This window comes from Humulus lupulus, chromosome 7 (assembly GCF_963169125.1).
Source record: "Humulus lupulus chromosome 7, drHumLupu1.1, whole genome shotgun sequence".
NCBI classification, from domain to species: domain Eukaryota; kingdom Viridiplantae; phylum Streptophyta; class Magnoliopsida; order Rosales; family Cannabaceae; genus Humulus; species Humulus lupulus.
In genome coordinates, this window is record NC_084799.1 from 193,811,262 (window position 1) to 193,830,037 (window position 18,776).

Below are 18,776 nucleotides of genomic sequence, written 5' to 3' on the forward strand. Positions count from 1 at the left end.
TTAAAATTAGGTTTAAAAAAAACTAGTTGCGATGGTAACCGGTTACCTAGTTAGAACTGAAAACAAATAGGATCCAAGCAAAAAATCTAAAATGATCGTAATTGGTTACAGCTAGGTTTAAAAAAAAAAATCAGATCTGAAAAAAAAAAAGGTAATTATGAGGGTAATTGTTTACTTATCTAGACCTGGAAATAAAATAAAATCTAAACAAAAAAAAATCTAAATTGATCATTATTGTAACTAGTTACAGCTAAGTCTGAAAAAAAAAATCAAATATGAATAAAAAGAATTAGTCGTCATAGTAACTGATTACGTAAACAAGTCTGAAAAAAAAAATTAAATTTGAACAAAAAAACCTAAACAACTCGTGATGGTATTCAGTTATAGCTATGGCTGGAAGAAAAAAATCATATATAAAGTGCAAAATCAAGTTTAAAATGCAAAATCAAATGTGGAAAAAAAAAAAGAAGAGCAACAAAGACAACAAAAAGAATAACATTAAAACTAGCCGCAGGAGCAGCATACGACGAAGAACCAAAAGGTGGTGGAGCTACATCATCGTCGGGGGGTCAGGGGCTACGTCTCTGGCGGATGTGGTGTCTACAGCGGAGGGCTAAGAAGAAAGAATCAAGTGGGGAATAAGAGATTGAGAAATGAGAAAATGAAGAGAGATAAACGCGAGAGAGAAATGAGAGAATGAGAAAGTGAGAGAGTTTTGTATAAAAATATGGTAATTTGTTTTTTATATTTAATGGGATTCCCATGTTTTAAAGTTTTTGTTTTTTTTTTTAAATTCACCATATTTTGTAACATTTCTTTTTTGCTCTTAAATATAAAAATTCTTCTACTTTTTCCCATATTTATGTAAATTTCTCATATAATTAAGAGAAAAATTACATCTCACAAACTATAATTGATTTTATTTACAAATTTAACGTCAAAAATTTTAATTACAAAAAACACATTTTTTATACCCAATATAAAAATAATACATACCTCATATAAGAATTGTCAACACTAAAATAATCATTTAATTCTCTCTCTTCTCCATAACTTAAAAAAAAAAGGTATGGTCACACCGTTGATCGTTTGAGCTCAAGAATGATACCATCGCGACCTACTCTTCATAGTGGTCATTTTGATATATTAGAAGCATGTGTTTTCTCGTTGTAACCTAAATCAAAAGTAACTATTTGGTTGCTTATAAATACCAATTAGATACTAATTAGTTACATTTTTACAAAAAAAAAACTTTATTTTAGTTAATTAACTCCAAACTTATTTTCAAAATTTGGTTAATTGGTTTATGTTATGTATGAAAAATAACTTTATAGTTGCTTTTTAATTTATTTAAATGAAAGTTAAATCAAATAGTCACAAAAATTTACATTATTTACTATGATTTTAACGTGACTTGTAAGTTTCTTTTTTTGCTTAGTCAATTAGATACATCTATAATTTACATGTAAAACCTATAGGTGACCAAAACGTGTATTATATCTTTTATATAAAAAATGTGTACATAACGGAAATTATTGATTTTAATGGTTTGTTTTGTTAATTTTAACAGAATATTCTAAATATTTAACAGAATATACATTTAAAACTAACTAAAATAGATATTTATTAATTATATTAATATAAATTCAAATATTATAAAATATCACTATTGTAATAATATTTAATATAAAACTATGTATATAATAATTATATTAATATAAATTTAAATATTATAAACTATTATTATGATAATAATATATAATCCTAATTTTTTACTAATTATATTAATATGAATTCAAATATTATTATAATAATATTTAATACAAGACTAGATATTTAATACTTATATTAACATATATTTAAATATTATAAAATATCATTATAATACATAATTTAATTTTTTATTAAAAAAATTATCATTTATGTTTAAAAAAGTTGTCATATTATATATATTTAAAAAAATCATAAACAAAGTTTTGGTTTAATTTTCATTTAATATATTTATATCATTATTTTATATATAATATTGATAATTTATTTGAAATTTGTACGACAATGATACAAACTTAATAAAATATTAATAATTCTATAAATAAAACTAAGCAAATGTGCATTGTACGTTACTTGTATCTAGTATATATATATATAAAAAAAAAATAACTATATAGTATACTAAATAGAACTATCGTAATATACTATTTAAGAATGGTCATTTTGATATGTGGGAAAGATCGATTTTTCCACCGTCGACGAAGAAGATGATTGAAATCAAAAGTAACATTTTAGCTTCTTTTGACTAAAAAGTATATTTTAATTTTACATTTTGAACTTATTACGTGGTATACTAAATAGTAATATTTTTAATAATATGATTTAAAAATAAAGTTTTTTTTTATGAAAAATTAACTAATTGATATCTTATTGATATTGTAAGTAGTTAAAATGTTACTTTTATAAACCCAAAAAAATTGAAAAATCCAGAAAACAATATTTTTCCCTGGTATGAATAAGTTTGGATTCTAGTATGTATGTGTTGGTGTAGCACGTTAAATATGTAATTAAAATTGTGAAGGTATTTTTGTAATTAATTTGTATTATATGTATATATATATAAAATTTTCCATAGAATTAATAAACTAGTTTTCAATTATAAATTAACTATAATAGTTACATTTTTAATGAAGTGCTAAAAAATATAGCTTTAATAATGTTGCAAAAGGTGGGTAAAATTTTGTTTTGCATCATAAGCCCCCTTGGATTCATATTGTATTTTCAATTTGGTGTATGTATCCTTTAATTTAGAAACTGCAGACAGGATAGTATTCATTCAACTTTGTAAAGATCTTCTTAGTTTATGTTGATTACCAAGTGTCTAAGTGATAATCAACTTCGACTCATGTCCAAAATTAATCTTTGTATTGGTTTCTTCGTATGTTGGATTTTGAAAAATGTCAAGATATATGACATAATTGTATATTTTCTTCAAGTGAGTATGATAAAATTTGACTTGAAGTCATTTAATAAGAAAAGTTAGTTGATAAATATTTTGAAGAGGTATGTTTATTCAAAGTGTTGCATGCTATATTATATACATGTGAAATCTAGGTAAGCTCATATTTTTTAGAATAAGATATGATTTATTATATTTAGCTATTGGAAAGAGTGAATATAATATCTGATTAACTTAACCATGTAAAAGTTGCGACCATGATCAAATTAATTTATTAATCTATATCGATTGTAAGATTTCTTATCTTTCAACTTTGCAAAAAGTGAAAATAATATATGATTTGACTAAAGCATGTCACGGTTGATCAGATTAATTCATTGGCCCAAATCATTGCGACAAATATTTTATCTTTCAATTATGGAAAGTGTGAAGATAAGATCTAATGACACGTTTACTAAAGTGTATCAATCGAAATCAGTATTTATATTATGTTATTTATTAAAATTATTCGAAAAATGAATGTTGTTTACATTACTAGAAAACGTAATCAGAATGCTTAAATTAACCAAATTATTATTTTTTGAAATATAAATTAGTTATTTTGCAAGATATATTTTAAAATGACAAATTTATCTTTTAATTTTTTATTTTATAAAAATAAAATAACAAAAATGGAAGTCATTACCATTAATGACATTCCTTAGATAATTGGGAGAATAAGTATTTTCATTATTTTCTCCTTTATCACACCAAGTTCTTTCATTCCTAATTTTAGTAAACATGTGAATGAGAATCATTATCACACAAATAATTTTCATTCACCTTAAGTAAACATATTTGTTATCCAGATTTCCGGATAACGTTTAGATGGATAGCCTCGGGGAAGCAGAATTATCAAAGTCTTTCACAAAAGGTGACCAGAGCTCGCGGATGGACAGAAAGGCTTCGCCTCTCCCGTTTAGTGTCAAGCTTACTCTTTCAAGCAACCGAAGGTCACGGAAGCTCGTCAATTCTCCCGGACTCCCGAAGGGATATCCTTCGGGGAAGGTTCTTCCAGGAGAAGCTCTTCAGGCTACCTTCGCGGATACAGTCCCGTGCCTCGCACGAAAGAAGACCAAGCGGCCGAGTCATGGAGGAGGCATAGTTGGAATGATCTCCACCTGACACAGGATCCCGCCTGACACGCCTGACAGGTCGAGGCCGCACACATCCCAGCACGCCTAAAAGTACCACTTCGCCTACTGTCCGCTGACAGCCTGGAAAAGACAACTGCCTTTGTGCATTCCCCATACTTTCATGTAAATATACCCACATAGAGCCTGGTAGCCAGGCGACTACGGTAATTGTATCCCCTATTTATGGCTGGTGTAATTAAGGCTCAGGGGGGCAGAGTGAAACCCTAATCCAAAACTCTAGCTATAAAGACCCCTTCATTTTACGATAGGAAGGAGGCCAAAAAGATTACATAGCAAGAACTCTGCTGAAATCTCTCTAGCTTCATCTTCTTCAAGAGAACCCGAGAGAAACATTATGAGTTTGTGAGGGTCTTATACACCAGCCATTTCACTGTAATCCACTACAAGTATAATAACATCGACTCGTGGACTAGGGCTCGTTAACGCCTGAACTACGTAAAAAACCTGTTTGTTTATTTATATTTCCGCACTTCTACAGTTCTTATCTTTTTATTATTTTGTTTGTATTCGTTTCCGAAAAACTCGGTAAACATTTTGGTGCTTTCATTGAGAGCTGTAGGGAGTTGTTAGTCAGCTCTTTTTCTGTGTACGTTTTTTGTTTTCGCTCCGTACTGAAAAGATGGTGACTACGAGAAAATCCGCGGTTGACAAAAATGCTAGGGTCAACCCCGATACTATGATGGAAGATGCGGTGCGAAACGAACCCTCGGACTACCAAGGTGAAGACCCGACATCCCGCCAGGATTGGGTCAGTACTGAAGATACGACATACTTAGAAAGCGAAGAAGAGTATGTCCGAGACGGTTACTACAAAGACGGCTACTACTACGAGAAGGATCCAGAACTGGTCCAAGTAGCCGAGGAACTGGTGGCCACTAAGGCCAAGCTTGCTGAGCAGGAGCGCGTCTCCGAAAAAATGCAGCGCATGATGGAGTGCCTCCGAGGCAAGCTTGGAGATCTAGGCGACTCGGACGAGGACGCCTCTGTTTTAGGTGGTGCTGATGCCACCATGCCGGATCCAGCCGTTGCTGGACCATCCAAAGCCGCCCCTAACAAGGGCAAAGAAAAAGTTGGGGAGCCTGTGCGCACTAACGCCCCTGCACCTCCAAAAGGCGCGAATCACCAGGCCAACTGCCCCCCCCCCCCCCCCGCGCGCAGAAGGTCTCTGGCGCTCCTAAGCCCAGACGCCTTTCAGCCCCAAGGGGGCACTCTGTGCCTGAAGGGCCCGGTGCTAAGGCACCCAGGCCTAAGGGAAGGAACAACCGCCCCAGTGATTCCGTCAACCAGGATGGTCAAGCTGCGGACACGCACTCCGAGGATAGCTGGTCCACGGTGGACCTAAGAAGAAGGTTGGAGGCCAAGTATGAAAAGGCCAAAGGAGAAAAGGCCCGGCCTCGCGGAGATGACCTGCGAAATCATTTCAACGACAAGATCCGGGGACGTGACCTCCCGGAGAGTGATACAAAGAGGCTCGAGGAACAGATAGCTGCCCTGACCAAGCTGGTCCGGAAGCAAAGTGGGGCCCTGTCAGACTCTGAGGAGGAAGACCCGGAACCATGTATTCGAAGAATCGCGGAAACTCCCCTCCCGGAGAACTTCAAAATGCCTCATATAGAATTATATGAGGGGAGGACAGACCCGCGCACCCATCTAGCTAAATACAACAAGATGATGCAAGTGGCGCGCGTCAGTGAGGATGCCAAATGCATGTGCTTCTCACTCACCCTTACCAAGTCCGCGGAGGACTGGTGGAAAAGATTAGCTCCCGGATCCATCCACAGTTGGAAGGAGCTACAGTCCGCGTTCAGGAGGCAGTTCATTGCTGCTCGGGACCACGACATGGAGGTTGGTTCCTTAACCAACATCAAGCAACTACCCAATGAGAGCCTCAAAGCTTTCATTCAAAGAATGATGGAAGTTGCTGCTAAGACCAAGGTCAGCGATGATATGAAGCTGATCGCCCTTCAATCGGGGCTTACCGTCGGTTCCCTGCTATGGGGGGAAATGCAAAGGAGACGGGCAGAAACTCTGTCCGAATTCATGTCGAAAGCTCAGGGAATCATCAACCTTGAAGATGCCTACCAACAGGCCTTTGGAGTTCCCCCAGCTCCGACGCCCTCCGTGACTGCGCCGAGCTTTGCTTCGCAAGCTCCCGCACCAGCCCTCACGTTTCCAGGGGCCCAGTTCACTCCAAGCGTGTATGGGCCTTCCGCGTCTGCTCAGACGCCGAGTCAAACCCATTTTTCTGGGTACGGAGCTGTACAAACCGGATGTAGTATCGCTCCCGGCCGGTCGCAACCGCAAGCGGAAGGCCCAGAACAAAATCTGAGCCAATCGCGGAATAAACGAGGAGGAAGAAACTCCAACCGGGGGGACCATTCAAAGAAACCCCGAAAGGACTATGAGCCCAAGTTCACGGAGTACACCAGTTTGATAGACTCACGAGAGAATGTCTATCGAGCGACCTGTAATATGGTCAACTACAGGAAGCCCCCGAAAGTGTCTCACGGAGGAAGGCGTCCGCGAGACTCCAATAAAAGGTGTGAGTTCCACGGAGACGTGGGGCACACCACAAACGAGTGCCTTCAACTAAAGGATGAGATCGAGTCCCTGGCAAGAGCGGGACACCTCGGTCAATGGGTGAGGATACCCATAATCTATCCCGGACAGGGAGTAGTTCACGGAGCTGCATTCTCTCCGGGACAGAGGGGGACCGCTAGCGCTCCTGGAGCTAGTCACCCCCAAGCTCCTGGATCCCAATTCCCAGCGCTTCCTGCTCCGACCTCTCCGGCACCCATTGCCATGTTGACTCCCGGACCCGGAAATCCATATCCGCCTGGCCTTGCTCCGCCATCCGTTGACGGACACGTAGCCACCATTTCCGGAGGACCACACCTTGCCGGAAGCACCCGCAACTCCCAGAAAAGGTACTTGAGGGAGTTAGAACACACCGGGGAGATGTGCGCCTTGGTTCAGTCACCTGCTCAGCGTCCCCGAATGATGGATCTTCCCATCACCTTCACGGAAGATGACGCCCGACATGTGCACTTCCCCCACAACGATCCCCTCGTCGTGGAAGCCCAGATTGCCAATAAGAAGGTGTCACAGATCCTCGTCGATAATGGAAGCTCCGTAAACTTCCTCTTCAAAGCTGCCTTCCACGCGATCGGATTAACCGAGACTGATCTGACCCCATGCTCCATCCAGCTTCAGGGGTTCAATGGGGATGCACTCATGCCCTTAGGCAAAATCCAACTTCCAGTCACCCTCAGAGGAGACAGTGAAGCTTGTGCCTTCAGGCACTGCACATTCATGGTGGTCGACTGCCCCACGGCGTATAATTCCATCTTAGGCCGACCGGTCCTAATCGATTTTGGGGCAGTAACCTCGATACGCCACTTATGTTTGAAGTTTCCATGTGACAACGGGCGTATCGGCACCCTCAGGGGGGACCAACGAAGTGCACGAATCTGTTATAACATCTCCGTCCGATCCGTCTACACGGTCCAGGAGGCGACTGTTGCCGCTCCTTTGGCGGAGAATCTGCTAGAAAATGGGGGTGCCCAAGGGGCATATGTTGACGAACTCGACCCTAGATTGGGGGTCGAGAGGGCGATAGAGCCGATGGAGGAAGTCGAGGAGGTGATCCTCAACACGGGAGATCCCACCAAAGTCATTCAGGTGGGGAAAAACCTTCCATCGGCCATTCGAGAAAAGATCGTGGCCACTGTGAAGAAAAATCAGGATATCCTGGCATGGTGCCACGCTGATATGACGGGGATTAATCCTAATGTTGCGTGCCACACACTCAACATCGACCCATCTGCAACTCCCGTTCGCCAAAAGAGGAGGCCGTTAGACCCAGTGAGGGCCGAAGCAGTCAAAGCTGAAGTGGACAAGCTGATGTCCATAGGCTTTCTCCAGGAGTCACACTATCCCGTGTGGTTGGCCAACCCGGTTCTGGTCCCGAAACCCAATGGGTCCTGGAGAATGTGTATTGACTTCACGGACCCAAACAAAGCCTGCCCAAAAGACTGTTTCCCTCTTCCGCGAATCGATCAAATGGTAGACGCTACTTCCGGGTATGAACTCTTATCCTTCATGGATGCATACTCCAGGTACAACCAGATCAAGATGCATGTCGCGGACCGGGAACACACCGGCTTCCTCACGGACAAGGGTGTCTACTGTTACGTGGTCATGCCTTTCGGTTTGAAGAATGCTGGGGCGACATACCAGCGCCTAGTAAACAGGATGTTCAAGGACCAGCTGGGGAGGAATATGGAGGTGTATGTAGACGACATGTTGGTAAAATCCAAGACCTCCGGGGACCACAGCGACGACCTTGAGGAAGCTTTCGCCGTGATCTGAAAGTACGGAATGAAACTGAATCCGAAGAAATGTACTTTCGGAGTCTCGTCGGGGAAGTTCCTCGGTTTCATTGTCAGCTCCCGCGGAGTGGAGGCCAACCCTGAGAAAATTCAGGCGTTCATAGATATGCCTTCTCCCCGAAAGCATAAGGATGTCCAAAGCGTTACGGGAAGGATAGCTGCTCTCAGCCGCTTCGTATCTAAGGCCACTGACAAATGTGTCCCCTTCTTCAATTTTCTTGCGAGGAAACAAGAGGTTCGAGTGGACCCCCGAATGCGAAGCAGCCTTCCAACACCTCAAGGAACATCTAACTCAAGCTCCCATACTGTCCAAACCTGTCGAAGGAGAGGCATTGTTCTTGTACTTAGCTGTAACCAAGCATGCCGTAAGTGCCGCTCTTGTCAGGGAAGACGGCCGTCTCCAGCTCCCTGTGTATTACGTGAGCAAGAGATTACTGGACGCCGAGTCCAGATATTCAATGATCGAGAAACTCTCCCTCTGCTTGCTAATTGCTTCGCGAAAGCTAAGGCCCTATTTCCAGGCGCACACCATCAGAGTACTCACCAACCACCCTCTCCGGCAAGTCCTGCAGAAGCCCGAGTCTTCTGGCAGATTACTTAAATGGGCCATGGAACTGAGCCAGTTTGACATCCACTACCAGCCACGTGTTTCCATAAAAGGTAAAGCTCTCGCGGACTTTATTGTGGAATGCTCAGGAATGAATGACCTCCCGGAAGATCCTGTCCCGGAACTTCCCACCTGGAAGGTCTATGTAGACGGAGCCTCAAATGAAAAAGGAGCTGGAGCAGGGGTTATCCTAATTTCTCCCCAAGGACATCAGCTCCAGAGCGCCATCCGTTTCGCGTTCCCAGCATCCAACAACGAGGCAGAACACGAAGCCATGCTAGCTGGATTACAACTGGCCAGGGAAGTCGGAGCCTAAAAAATCGAAGTATACAGCGACTCCCAACTTGTGGTAAACCAAATATCTGGAGAATACCAGACGAAAGGCGAAAAAATGGCTGCCTACGTGTCTCTCTCCCGCGGCCTCCTGCAGCATTTCAAAGGCCACCAAATCCGCCAGGTCCCCCGGGACTAGAATTCACTCGCGGACACACTGGCCAAGCTTGCAACAGACCCGGAAATTGAACAATATGGCCTAGTGCCCATTGGGCACTTAGAAGCGCCTAGTACCGAGACACGGAGGGTAAATGCCATCATCGACCATTCCCATTCTTGGATAGGGCCCATCCTCAGATTTCTCACCACCGGAGAGCTCCCCACTGATAAAGCTGACGCAAGAAAGCTCCAATGTCAAGCTCCCCGATACGTGGTTATGGATGGAAAGCTTTACCGCAGGGGGTTGTCCATACCCTTCCTTAGGTGTGTTGCCAGAACCGAAATCAGCACCATCGTCCATGAGATTCACGGAGGCTTCTGTGGCGACCATACCTCCGGTCTGAGCCTCTCCAAAAAGATCCTTCGTCAAGGATACTTCTGGCCCACCATGAAGAAGGATTGTGTGGATTATGTCAGAAAATGTGAGCAGTGCCAGAGGTACGCCAAGGTTCCGCGTGCGCCGCCTACAGAAATTACCTTAATGACCAGCCCCTGGCCGTTCGCCGTTTGGGGCATTGACCTAGTAGGTTCCCTCCCAACTGGGAAGGGTGGAGTGAAGTATGCCATAGTCGCGGTAGACTACTTCACCAAATGGGTTGAAGCTGAACCTATGAACACGGTCACCTCTAAGAAAGCACTAGACTTTGTCATCAAGAATATAGTGTGTCGTTTCGGGCTTCCGCGAAAAATTGTGTCCGACAACGGAAAGCAATTTGACAGTAAGCATTTCACGGACTTCTGTGCTTCGCATGGAATCATCAAAAGCTTTTCCGCAGTCGCCAGACCTCAAGCCAATGGGCAAGTGGAAGCAGTGAACAAAATCTTAAAGACCACGTTGAAGAAAAAACTCCAAGCATGCAAGGCTCACTGGCCGGAAGAGCTTCCGCGAGTACTTTGGGCCTATCGCACAACAGAGAGAACTTCGACGGGGCACACACCTTATTCCATGACCTTCGGTTGCGAGGCCGTCATCCCAGTAGAAACTATGATCCCCTCTCACAGGCAGGACACCTACGACCCTACCCAGAACCACGACCTTCTCCAGGAGTCCCTGGACATGATAGAAGAGCTCCGGGAGCAGTCGCAGGTCCAACTAAAAATGTACCAAGGCAAGATAGCCCGACACTTCAACACAAGAGTCAAGAGCCGTACATTCGAAGTTGGGGACCTTGTCCTACGGAGAGTATTTCCTGCTATGCAGAATCCGGGAGTGGGAGTCCTCGGACCCAACTGGGAAGGCCCCTATGAAGTCCAAGAAAAAGTGGGCCATGGGACGTATCATTTAAAGAGACTCGATGGATCTAAAGTCCCTCGCGCCTGGAACGCGGAGCACCTCCGCCGTTACTATCAGTAGGCCCCGGACTATCTAGTCGGAAGTCCTTGGTAGACGTAGCCAAAATGTAAAATATGGAGATAATCCTCCCAGCTGTAAAACGCATGCCTAACAGGCTAATTTAATAAAACACGGAGAAATTCACTCCGCTTTTATTGCATTTTTTATCCCTTTGTTCCAAGCTGCGTTTTAACAAGTGACCACGCGGTCCGGAGACGTCCGGACCCCACGCTCACTTGGGGGGGTATACATGGCTATGCCTTAGCCATACGCCCCTTGAACAAAACATACAGAGAACACCACTTATGTGTTAGCATTGTGTTTGAAAATTTTAAATTGTTAAGCTTAAGTTGATTTGTTGCCATGAACATAAATGCATTATGTGTCATATGTGCCTTATGTGGTTATGTGAAAATTGCCATGCAAATGTCTGCCATTATGCATCATGAAAATTATCTCCTGTGTAGCCCAGCGATGAACAGGACTGGGGGTTGAGGCACATTCAGAGAGCTACGCCGAAACACCCCCAACTCCCAGACAAGTCCTTCGCAGAATACTCTGCGACCGCTGTAAAGCTTTGCTTCGCAAGTTTCAGCTCCAGGTCTCATAAAGTAATGAATAGCGAGATCCGCGACCGCTGTAAGCTTTGCTTCGCAAGCTCCAGCTCCGGGTCCCGCAAGGCGAAAGATGGCAAGATCCGCGACCGTTGTAAGCTTTGATTCGCAGGCTTCAGCTCCGGATCTCACAAAATAATGCATGGTGAGCTCCTCGACCACTGCAAGCTTCAGCTCCAGGAGCAGATATGATCGATCCCCCAATTACAGCAGGCCTTGCTTCGCAAAGCCCCTGCTCCGGGATCGCACATGGTGGGCGTGGCAATTTCCCCGACCGCAACGAGCCTTGCCTCGCAGGGCTTCATGCCAGGTCCCTGAAGTCAGCCACCATGAGGTTCGCAACGACAGTTAGTTTTGCTTCGCAAAGATCTAACCCTAAGTCTAACGACGCTCACCAAAAGAACTCTCGTTCCGGAACCATGGAACGGCTCACCTTAGCAATCCCAGCAAACGGTATAACTACAAGTCCCGGGATTGGCTATTTGCCTTAGGAAAGCTGAAATACGGTGAAAGGAGTCTGGCCGTTGGAACCAAGAAACCTTCGTAACCTAGAAACTACGTGGGAAAAGACATTAGCCGTTGGAGCTTCAAATTGGAAATGCATAGGTTCTGGCCGTTGGAACCAAAACCTCATGCGCCCCTACAGCAGTTTCTACCGTATAAAAGCCTACCCTAAACGCAAAGTTAAACAAAGAACTCGGCAGAAAAGGAAAGAAAAATGCTATAATTATGGCAAATATGTCTGCAATGAGAAAAGAGTACAAGGAGCTTTGCCCCAAAGAAAAATACAAATGAAAAATAATAATCAGTAAAGAATATTTTTTACAAAAGGTAAGACCCCTTCAAGCACTGGGGGTGGCAGCGGCATCCACGACCGGGGGCTCGGAGACAGCGGTCTCAACTGGGGCTGGCGGAGTCAGTTCATTGGAAGATGGAGCGTCATCAATGGCAAGTTCAGAGGTCCCCGCCTCTTCAGGATCTTCTGCCTCAGGGACTCTAGCAGGCTCGTCGATGTTATAAGTCTGGACGTACACCTCTGGGCTTTGATCCCACGCCTGTATCTTTTCCCTCATGGCGGCGGCGTCCTCTCCCAGGTAGCCTACTACCTCCGGGTTTATTTTCCAAAGTTGGTGCATGAGGACCACGTGGGATAGATTAATCGTTCTGTTCAGCACCACCTCGACATCTTCCTTCTCCTTCAAGCGCTCCGCCTCAGAGGTCGCCAGCTTTGCCTCCGCGACAGCCAATTGAGCCCTCAGTTTTTCCAGCTCGGTCTTGGATGCATCCCGCTCTCCCTTAAGGGAATCAATCTCCTTGCGCTGCACCTTATTGTGACCCAGCAAGGATTGCTTCTCGGTTACATGTCCCCTGACAGTGAATTGCAAGGCTCCAATCTCTTTATCCTTCTCAGCAAGCCCCAACTCCTGCATAGATGCGAGATCCTTGCTCCTCTTATGATCCTGCTTCTCCTTGTGAAGCCTATTCTGAAGAGTGGCATATTCCTCTTGCCGCTTAAGGAGGAGATCATTTTTCGATTGCAAGCGGGCTTCCAAGGTATCTTTCTCCTCCCTGGCTTGGGATAGCTCTTCCCGGAGCTTGGAGTTTTCGGCCTTCAAGTCATCCGACCGCTGCTTGAACTCATTCTCTGCGCTGGCCCGGTACTCTCGATATTTGGCAAGATATTTCTTATCCGCCTCTTCCTCGACCGTGCGCCGGGCCTGGCTAATCTTCTCCATAGCCTCCCCCTTCATGCCCTCGACCTGTTGGGTCAGTTTCTGCTTCTCCGCCTCCAAGGCCTGGCGACCCGCCTGGCTCTCCTCCAGCTGAACCAGAACTGCACCCACCTCCCGGAACGAGCGTTCCGCGATAAGAGAGGCCTGCAAGGAAAAACAACAGAATAAGTTAAACAGAACCAAATGTACTAAGACCAACGACCCCAGAACACAGTAACTGATAGCTCACCCCAGTAAGTTGCTGCTTTACGGCATGTGTCAGCAACAGCGGGTCCTTACTGCTACTGATGGCCCATTTCTCAGAATTGAGCTCGCACAAGCTCAAGGCCATGTCTTCCATCATCTCCGCCCCGAACGGCGCCAAAGCACGCCCGAGTCTAGGCACCAGCCTCTTCTCCAAGGCTGGGCCATCCAGAACCACTCCAGACGGGTGAAGGGATCTCACCCCTTCTGCCAGCTCAGCTCTCTTCACGGCAGACAGGTTGTCTGCCCTTCCCTGAGTAACAGCCTTCTCGGCCTCCAACCGCCTCTTCAAAAAATTATCAACCCGTCTTACACCCTCCAGGAGGGCAGCGGAGAAACGGGTTGGTTTCTGAGGAAATTGGAACTTCAGGCCAGGCTGAGGAAGGCTTGTTTGTTGAGAAAGTGGAAGAGAAGGAGAAGAAGGAGACCCCGGAAGGGTGGACTCCCTTTGGACTGGAGGAGGAGGTAAAAGGGGTATCAGAGACGGTAGGGAAGACACTACTGCCCCGGTTTGTTGTTGCTGCTGGTGTTGCTGTTGTTTTTGCTGTTGCGGTGGCGGAGGTGATTGCCTTTGTTGTTGCTGCTGTTGTTGCTGTTGCTTTTGCTGCTGCGGTGGCGGAGGTAATTGCCTTTGTTGTTGCTGCTGATTTTGCTGTTGTTTTTGCTGCTGCTGCGACGGTGGTGGTTGCTTTTGCTGCTGTTGTTGTTGTTGTTGTGGTTGCTGTTGGGTGACAGTAGTCTGGCGAGGACTGCGCGCAGCCCGGAGGTCTCCATCACCTCCGGGAGAAGAATATCTGAGGCGTTTCTTCTTGTCACCCTCAGCCTCTCCTCTGGGGCGCTTGCTCGTCCCGGTCGTCTTCGCGGGGAACACAAGCCCTTCCCCGTCGCTGCTACTACTCGAGGCCGCCATGGTCTCGGAAGGCCCCTTGGCAGGAGACCTCTCCACCGCCGGAGACACTTGCGCCTCGCCACCTGTCTTCTTGGATGTGGCATCTTTACCTCCCCTACCAGCTCTGGCTTTTCGTCCTTTCCCCTTGGACGGGTCTTGGCTGGTGGCGGCCTTCTTGATAAGTGAGGTGACTCTCCCCAACATCTTTGCTTCGGGATGTTCTGCAAGCAATGCACGAAGCAAAGTTAACCAACCGGCAAGCGATGTGAAGAAAGATAAGCAGAAAACAAAACATGCAACAACATAAAAGCGCAAACAAGTCCACCAGCGGGGAACAAGAAGCAAGCAAGAGAAAAGTTTGAAAGGGATGACCATGCACGAGAAACGTGGATGGCCTTCCCCGAGCAAAACAAAACGTCGCTTCCTGCTCCAGGAAGCTCCCGTGCTCCTCGAAGTCCGGGAATAACATGCTGAGGGAAGAAGGGTCAACCATGGTGACACCTTCTGGCAAACTATCGTCACTCAAACACCTGAGGAGCTCATCTACCCTATCGCAATATCTGTCAAAGGGTATCCTACGCGGATCTAGCCTAAGGAAGCAGGGATCGAACCCCGCCTGAGAAGTCCGGGAAACCTCAGACAGGCTGGGGGTGTGGATCAATCGAAAACTAGTCTTACCTCTCCCGGAGGTACCAGCTCCCGGAGTCCCTTCATTGGGGTAAGCAGCGGCGTGGCGAGCCTCGATCTCTTCTTCCTCCGACTGGGGGGCGGGGAACCTCTCCGCCCAACTAGGAGATAAATTATTCTCGTCCCGGGCCGCTTGGCAGATCACCTTGGACAGCTCCAGGGCAATCTGCTCCCGGACGTCAGCTGACACCTGACTTTGCCCCCTGCCACTCACTGGCTCAGTATTTTGGAAAGAGGCGAGTAGCCCATACTCCCTCAAAGATTCGGTGGTCACAAGTCCTTCCACCTTCAGCTCTTCCTCCGAGAGCCCCTCGTAGAAGTTTGACCTCCTTATCATCTCCGCACAGCGAGGTGTCCGCGGGACGGCTTCTGCAAAATCCAAACACGAGTGTTAGAGATCCTCCCGGAAGGCAGACCAAACTTAAAGAAACAAAGTTAAAGAAGAGAGGAAGGAACACTTACCAGGAACTTTGAAGTCCAAAGATAGAGCTGGCACCCTCTTCAATGGGAAGCCAGTCGTCAGGAACCAGTACTCCCGGAGATCTGGAACCCTCGCGGTATGACATGTAGGGCACATCACGTCCGGATATCTCTCCAGCCTATAAAACCCCACCTTGTCTGGATGACCTTTCATGGGTTGAGACTTCAGCCCATAGAAGTATAGCACCTCCTCCGGAGTAGGGGCCTCCAGGTCCCGAGACTTGCAAAAGATGTACCACCCCGCTAGGAGCTTGTAGCTGGGGGGAATCAACTGGAAGGGGGCAATCCCCGCCTTCACACAGAAATTGGCAAAATAACTTCTTAGGGGCAAATGCGCCCCACACACTATGTGTGCCCAGCTCCAGGCACCAAAACCCTCGTGACTCTGACTAGCAGACTCACCCAGCACCGACAGACGGTGCCACATCAGGCCTGGGATGTTCTTCAAGCCTGCCTCTGAGGAGTACAGCTCCAGCATGCCGTAGTTCCTGAACAGGTTCGGCTTCTGGTCCATCTCTCAGATTGAACTGTTGATAGTCGGGGGGCTAGCCGCGACCACTTTAGTTTTTCCTTTCCCCTTTGCGCCAGCAACAGGGGAACCTTGCTCCTGAGCAGATTCAGCCTCTACCGCAGCGATGATTTGTTCCTTTGAGGTGTTCGTCACTGAACAAAAGAAACAAAGAAGAAAACACTCTAAGCAGTCAGCACCCTTGTCATACCCTAACGGTATCAAAGGCGTCGGGGAGACCCTCCCCGAAAACTGCTTGGAGAGGCTCCCACCGAGCTTGCCGAGGGGTTGACACCATGCCACCCGAAGGACAGCAAGGAACCAAACTCAAACTCCGAGCCTAAGCCCGCCAAGAGAAGTGTTTTTCCAGAGGAAGACACCCTAAAGGCACTCACGCTTATGCCCTAAAACAGCAAACCAGAACAGCACAAGCAAGACGAGGAACGACTTTCCAAACGCAAATCGTCAAAGCATGCAAAGAGATTACTTATTGACTCACATCAGTCACATGCCTATCAAAGCCCTATTCACGCATGCATATAGACGACACCGGCAGAAAACTCAACCCTAGCAACTACCAACAATCTAAGGTTTGGAAGGAAAGAGCAAAGTAGAAATACTTACTGGTGTTCGGATAGTTGAAGGTTGAAGGAGTAACCGGGTCACTGCACCGCACGAACACGAGAAGTAAAGGCTGCCAAGACAAGGCAACGATTCAAACTTAGAGCTTCGGCGAACAAACCTACGGTCAAGTTGAAAGAAAAGTTTCAGGATTCCTTACCAAAAGAAGTGGCGAATTCGCAGGAAAGGAAGCTTGACAGCTTGAGAGTTCGAAGATTTGGGAATCTGAAAATCTGAAAGCTTGAGAATTTGAGAGCGTAAAGAGGAAGAAAGGTCCGTTCCCTCGTTTTTATAGCAGGAACGAAGTCCTTTCGAATTCTACAAATGGACGGTCCTGATCTTCCCATACCGCATGCATCAGATCCGACGGCTGGAGATGAAGCGCCGGTCCTATTTATGACTCCTCGGATGGGAATAAAGTATTTATTTCCCATCATTATACCATCTCGGGCCCGGTGTACCACTAAATACCGTCAAATCACTACTCAGATGCCTGACGCACGCATACTCAGCCAGTCGCCTCACGCACACGTCTTGGCACAGAGCCATACCCGGCATGACGCGTGGCCCTTTGCCACACTTGATTACTTGAGTTCAAACAGAAGAAATTTCCTTTCCTTTTCATACTAACACTCAGGCGGGAAAAAGGAACCCTTCCAGGAACACAGGAGGTGACCCCTCGCCTAATCTAGAAACCAGAATACCCGGAGGGCTGTACAAGCTCCCGGACCTCTCAAAGCTTCGTAACCTTGGGGGGTAAATGTTATCCAGATTTCCGGATAGCGTTTAGATGGATAGCCTCGGGGAAGCAGAATTATCAAAGTCTTTCACGAAAGGTGACCAGAGCTCGCGGATGGACAGAAAGTCTTCGCCTCTCCCGTTTAGTGTCAAGCTTACTCTTTCAAGCAACCGAAGGTCACGGAAGCTCGTCAATTCTCCCGGACTCCCGAAGGGATATCCTTCGGGGAAGGTTCTTTCAGGAGAAGCTCTTCAGGCTACCTTCGCGGATACAGTCCCGTGCCTCGCACGAAAGAAGACCAAGCGGCCGAGTCATGGAGGAGGCATAGTTGGAATGATCTCCACCTGACACAGGATCCCGCCTGACACGTCTGACAGGTCGAGGCCGCACACATCCCAGCACGCCTAAAAGTACCACTTCGCCTACTGTTCCGCTGACAGCCTGGAAAAGACAGCTGCCTTTGTGCATTCCCCATACTTTCATGTAAATATACCCACATAGAGCCTGGTAGCCAGGCGACTACGGTAATTGTATCCCCTATTTATGGCTGGTGTAATTAAGGCTCAGGGGGGCAGAGTGAAACCCTAATCCAAAACCCTAGCTATAAAGACCCCTTCATTTTACGATAGGAAGGAGGCCAAAAAGATTACATAGCAAGAACTCTGCTGAAATCTCTCTAGCTTCATCTTCTTCAAGAGAACCCGAGAGAAACATTATGAGTTTGTGAGGGTCTTATACACCAGCCATTTCACTGTAATCCACTACAAGTATAATAACATCGACTCGTGGACTAGGGCTCGTTAACGCCTGAACCACGTAAAAAACCTGTTTGTTTATTTATATTTTCGCACTTCTACAGTTCTTATCTTTTTATTATTTTGTTTGTATTCGTTTCCGAAAAACTCGGTAAACAATATTATAATTTAATTAAATCATACCACGATTGAGATCATGATGAAATTAATCTATTGGCATCAATCAATCAGATTTATTATCTTTCAATTTCTGAAAGAGTGAATATAAGATCTAATATGACTAAATCATGCAACGGATTAGATTGTAATCAAATTAATTCATTGGGCTTTATCTGTAACGCCCTACTACCCAAGGACCGTTACGTTGTGCATATTAACAGTGCTAAACTCACTAACTAAGTCATTTTGCCATAATCGTGTAACTAAATGTGATTAACGGTTTAGGGTTAAAAACTCTGGTTAAAAATACAACGTTTCACTATAACGATTACTGTATACATTGGGATCCCAAAATATATTTTAAAGGTTAATTACAATA

At 45.5% G+C, this 18,776-nt stretch overlaps 1 protein-coding gene across 1 annotated transcript; it reads right to left on the minus strand.

The window, feature by feature from the left end:
- Nucleotides 1-179: 179 nt before the first annotated feature.
- Nucleotides 180-13,705, minus strand: LOC133792502 (uncharacterized). The gene is made up of 3 exons (XM_062230412.1): nt 13,546-13,705; nt 13,260-13,460; nt 180-185 (listed from the first exon to the last, which is right to left on the minus strand). The coding sequence occupies exons 1-3, from the start codon at nt 13,657-13,659 to the stop codon at nt 180-182; spliced, it is 321 nt and encodes a 106-aa protein (XP_062086396.1). The 5' UTR covers nt 13,660-13,705.
- Nucleotides 13,706-18,776: the final 5,071 nt, after the last annotated feature.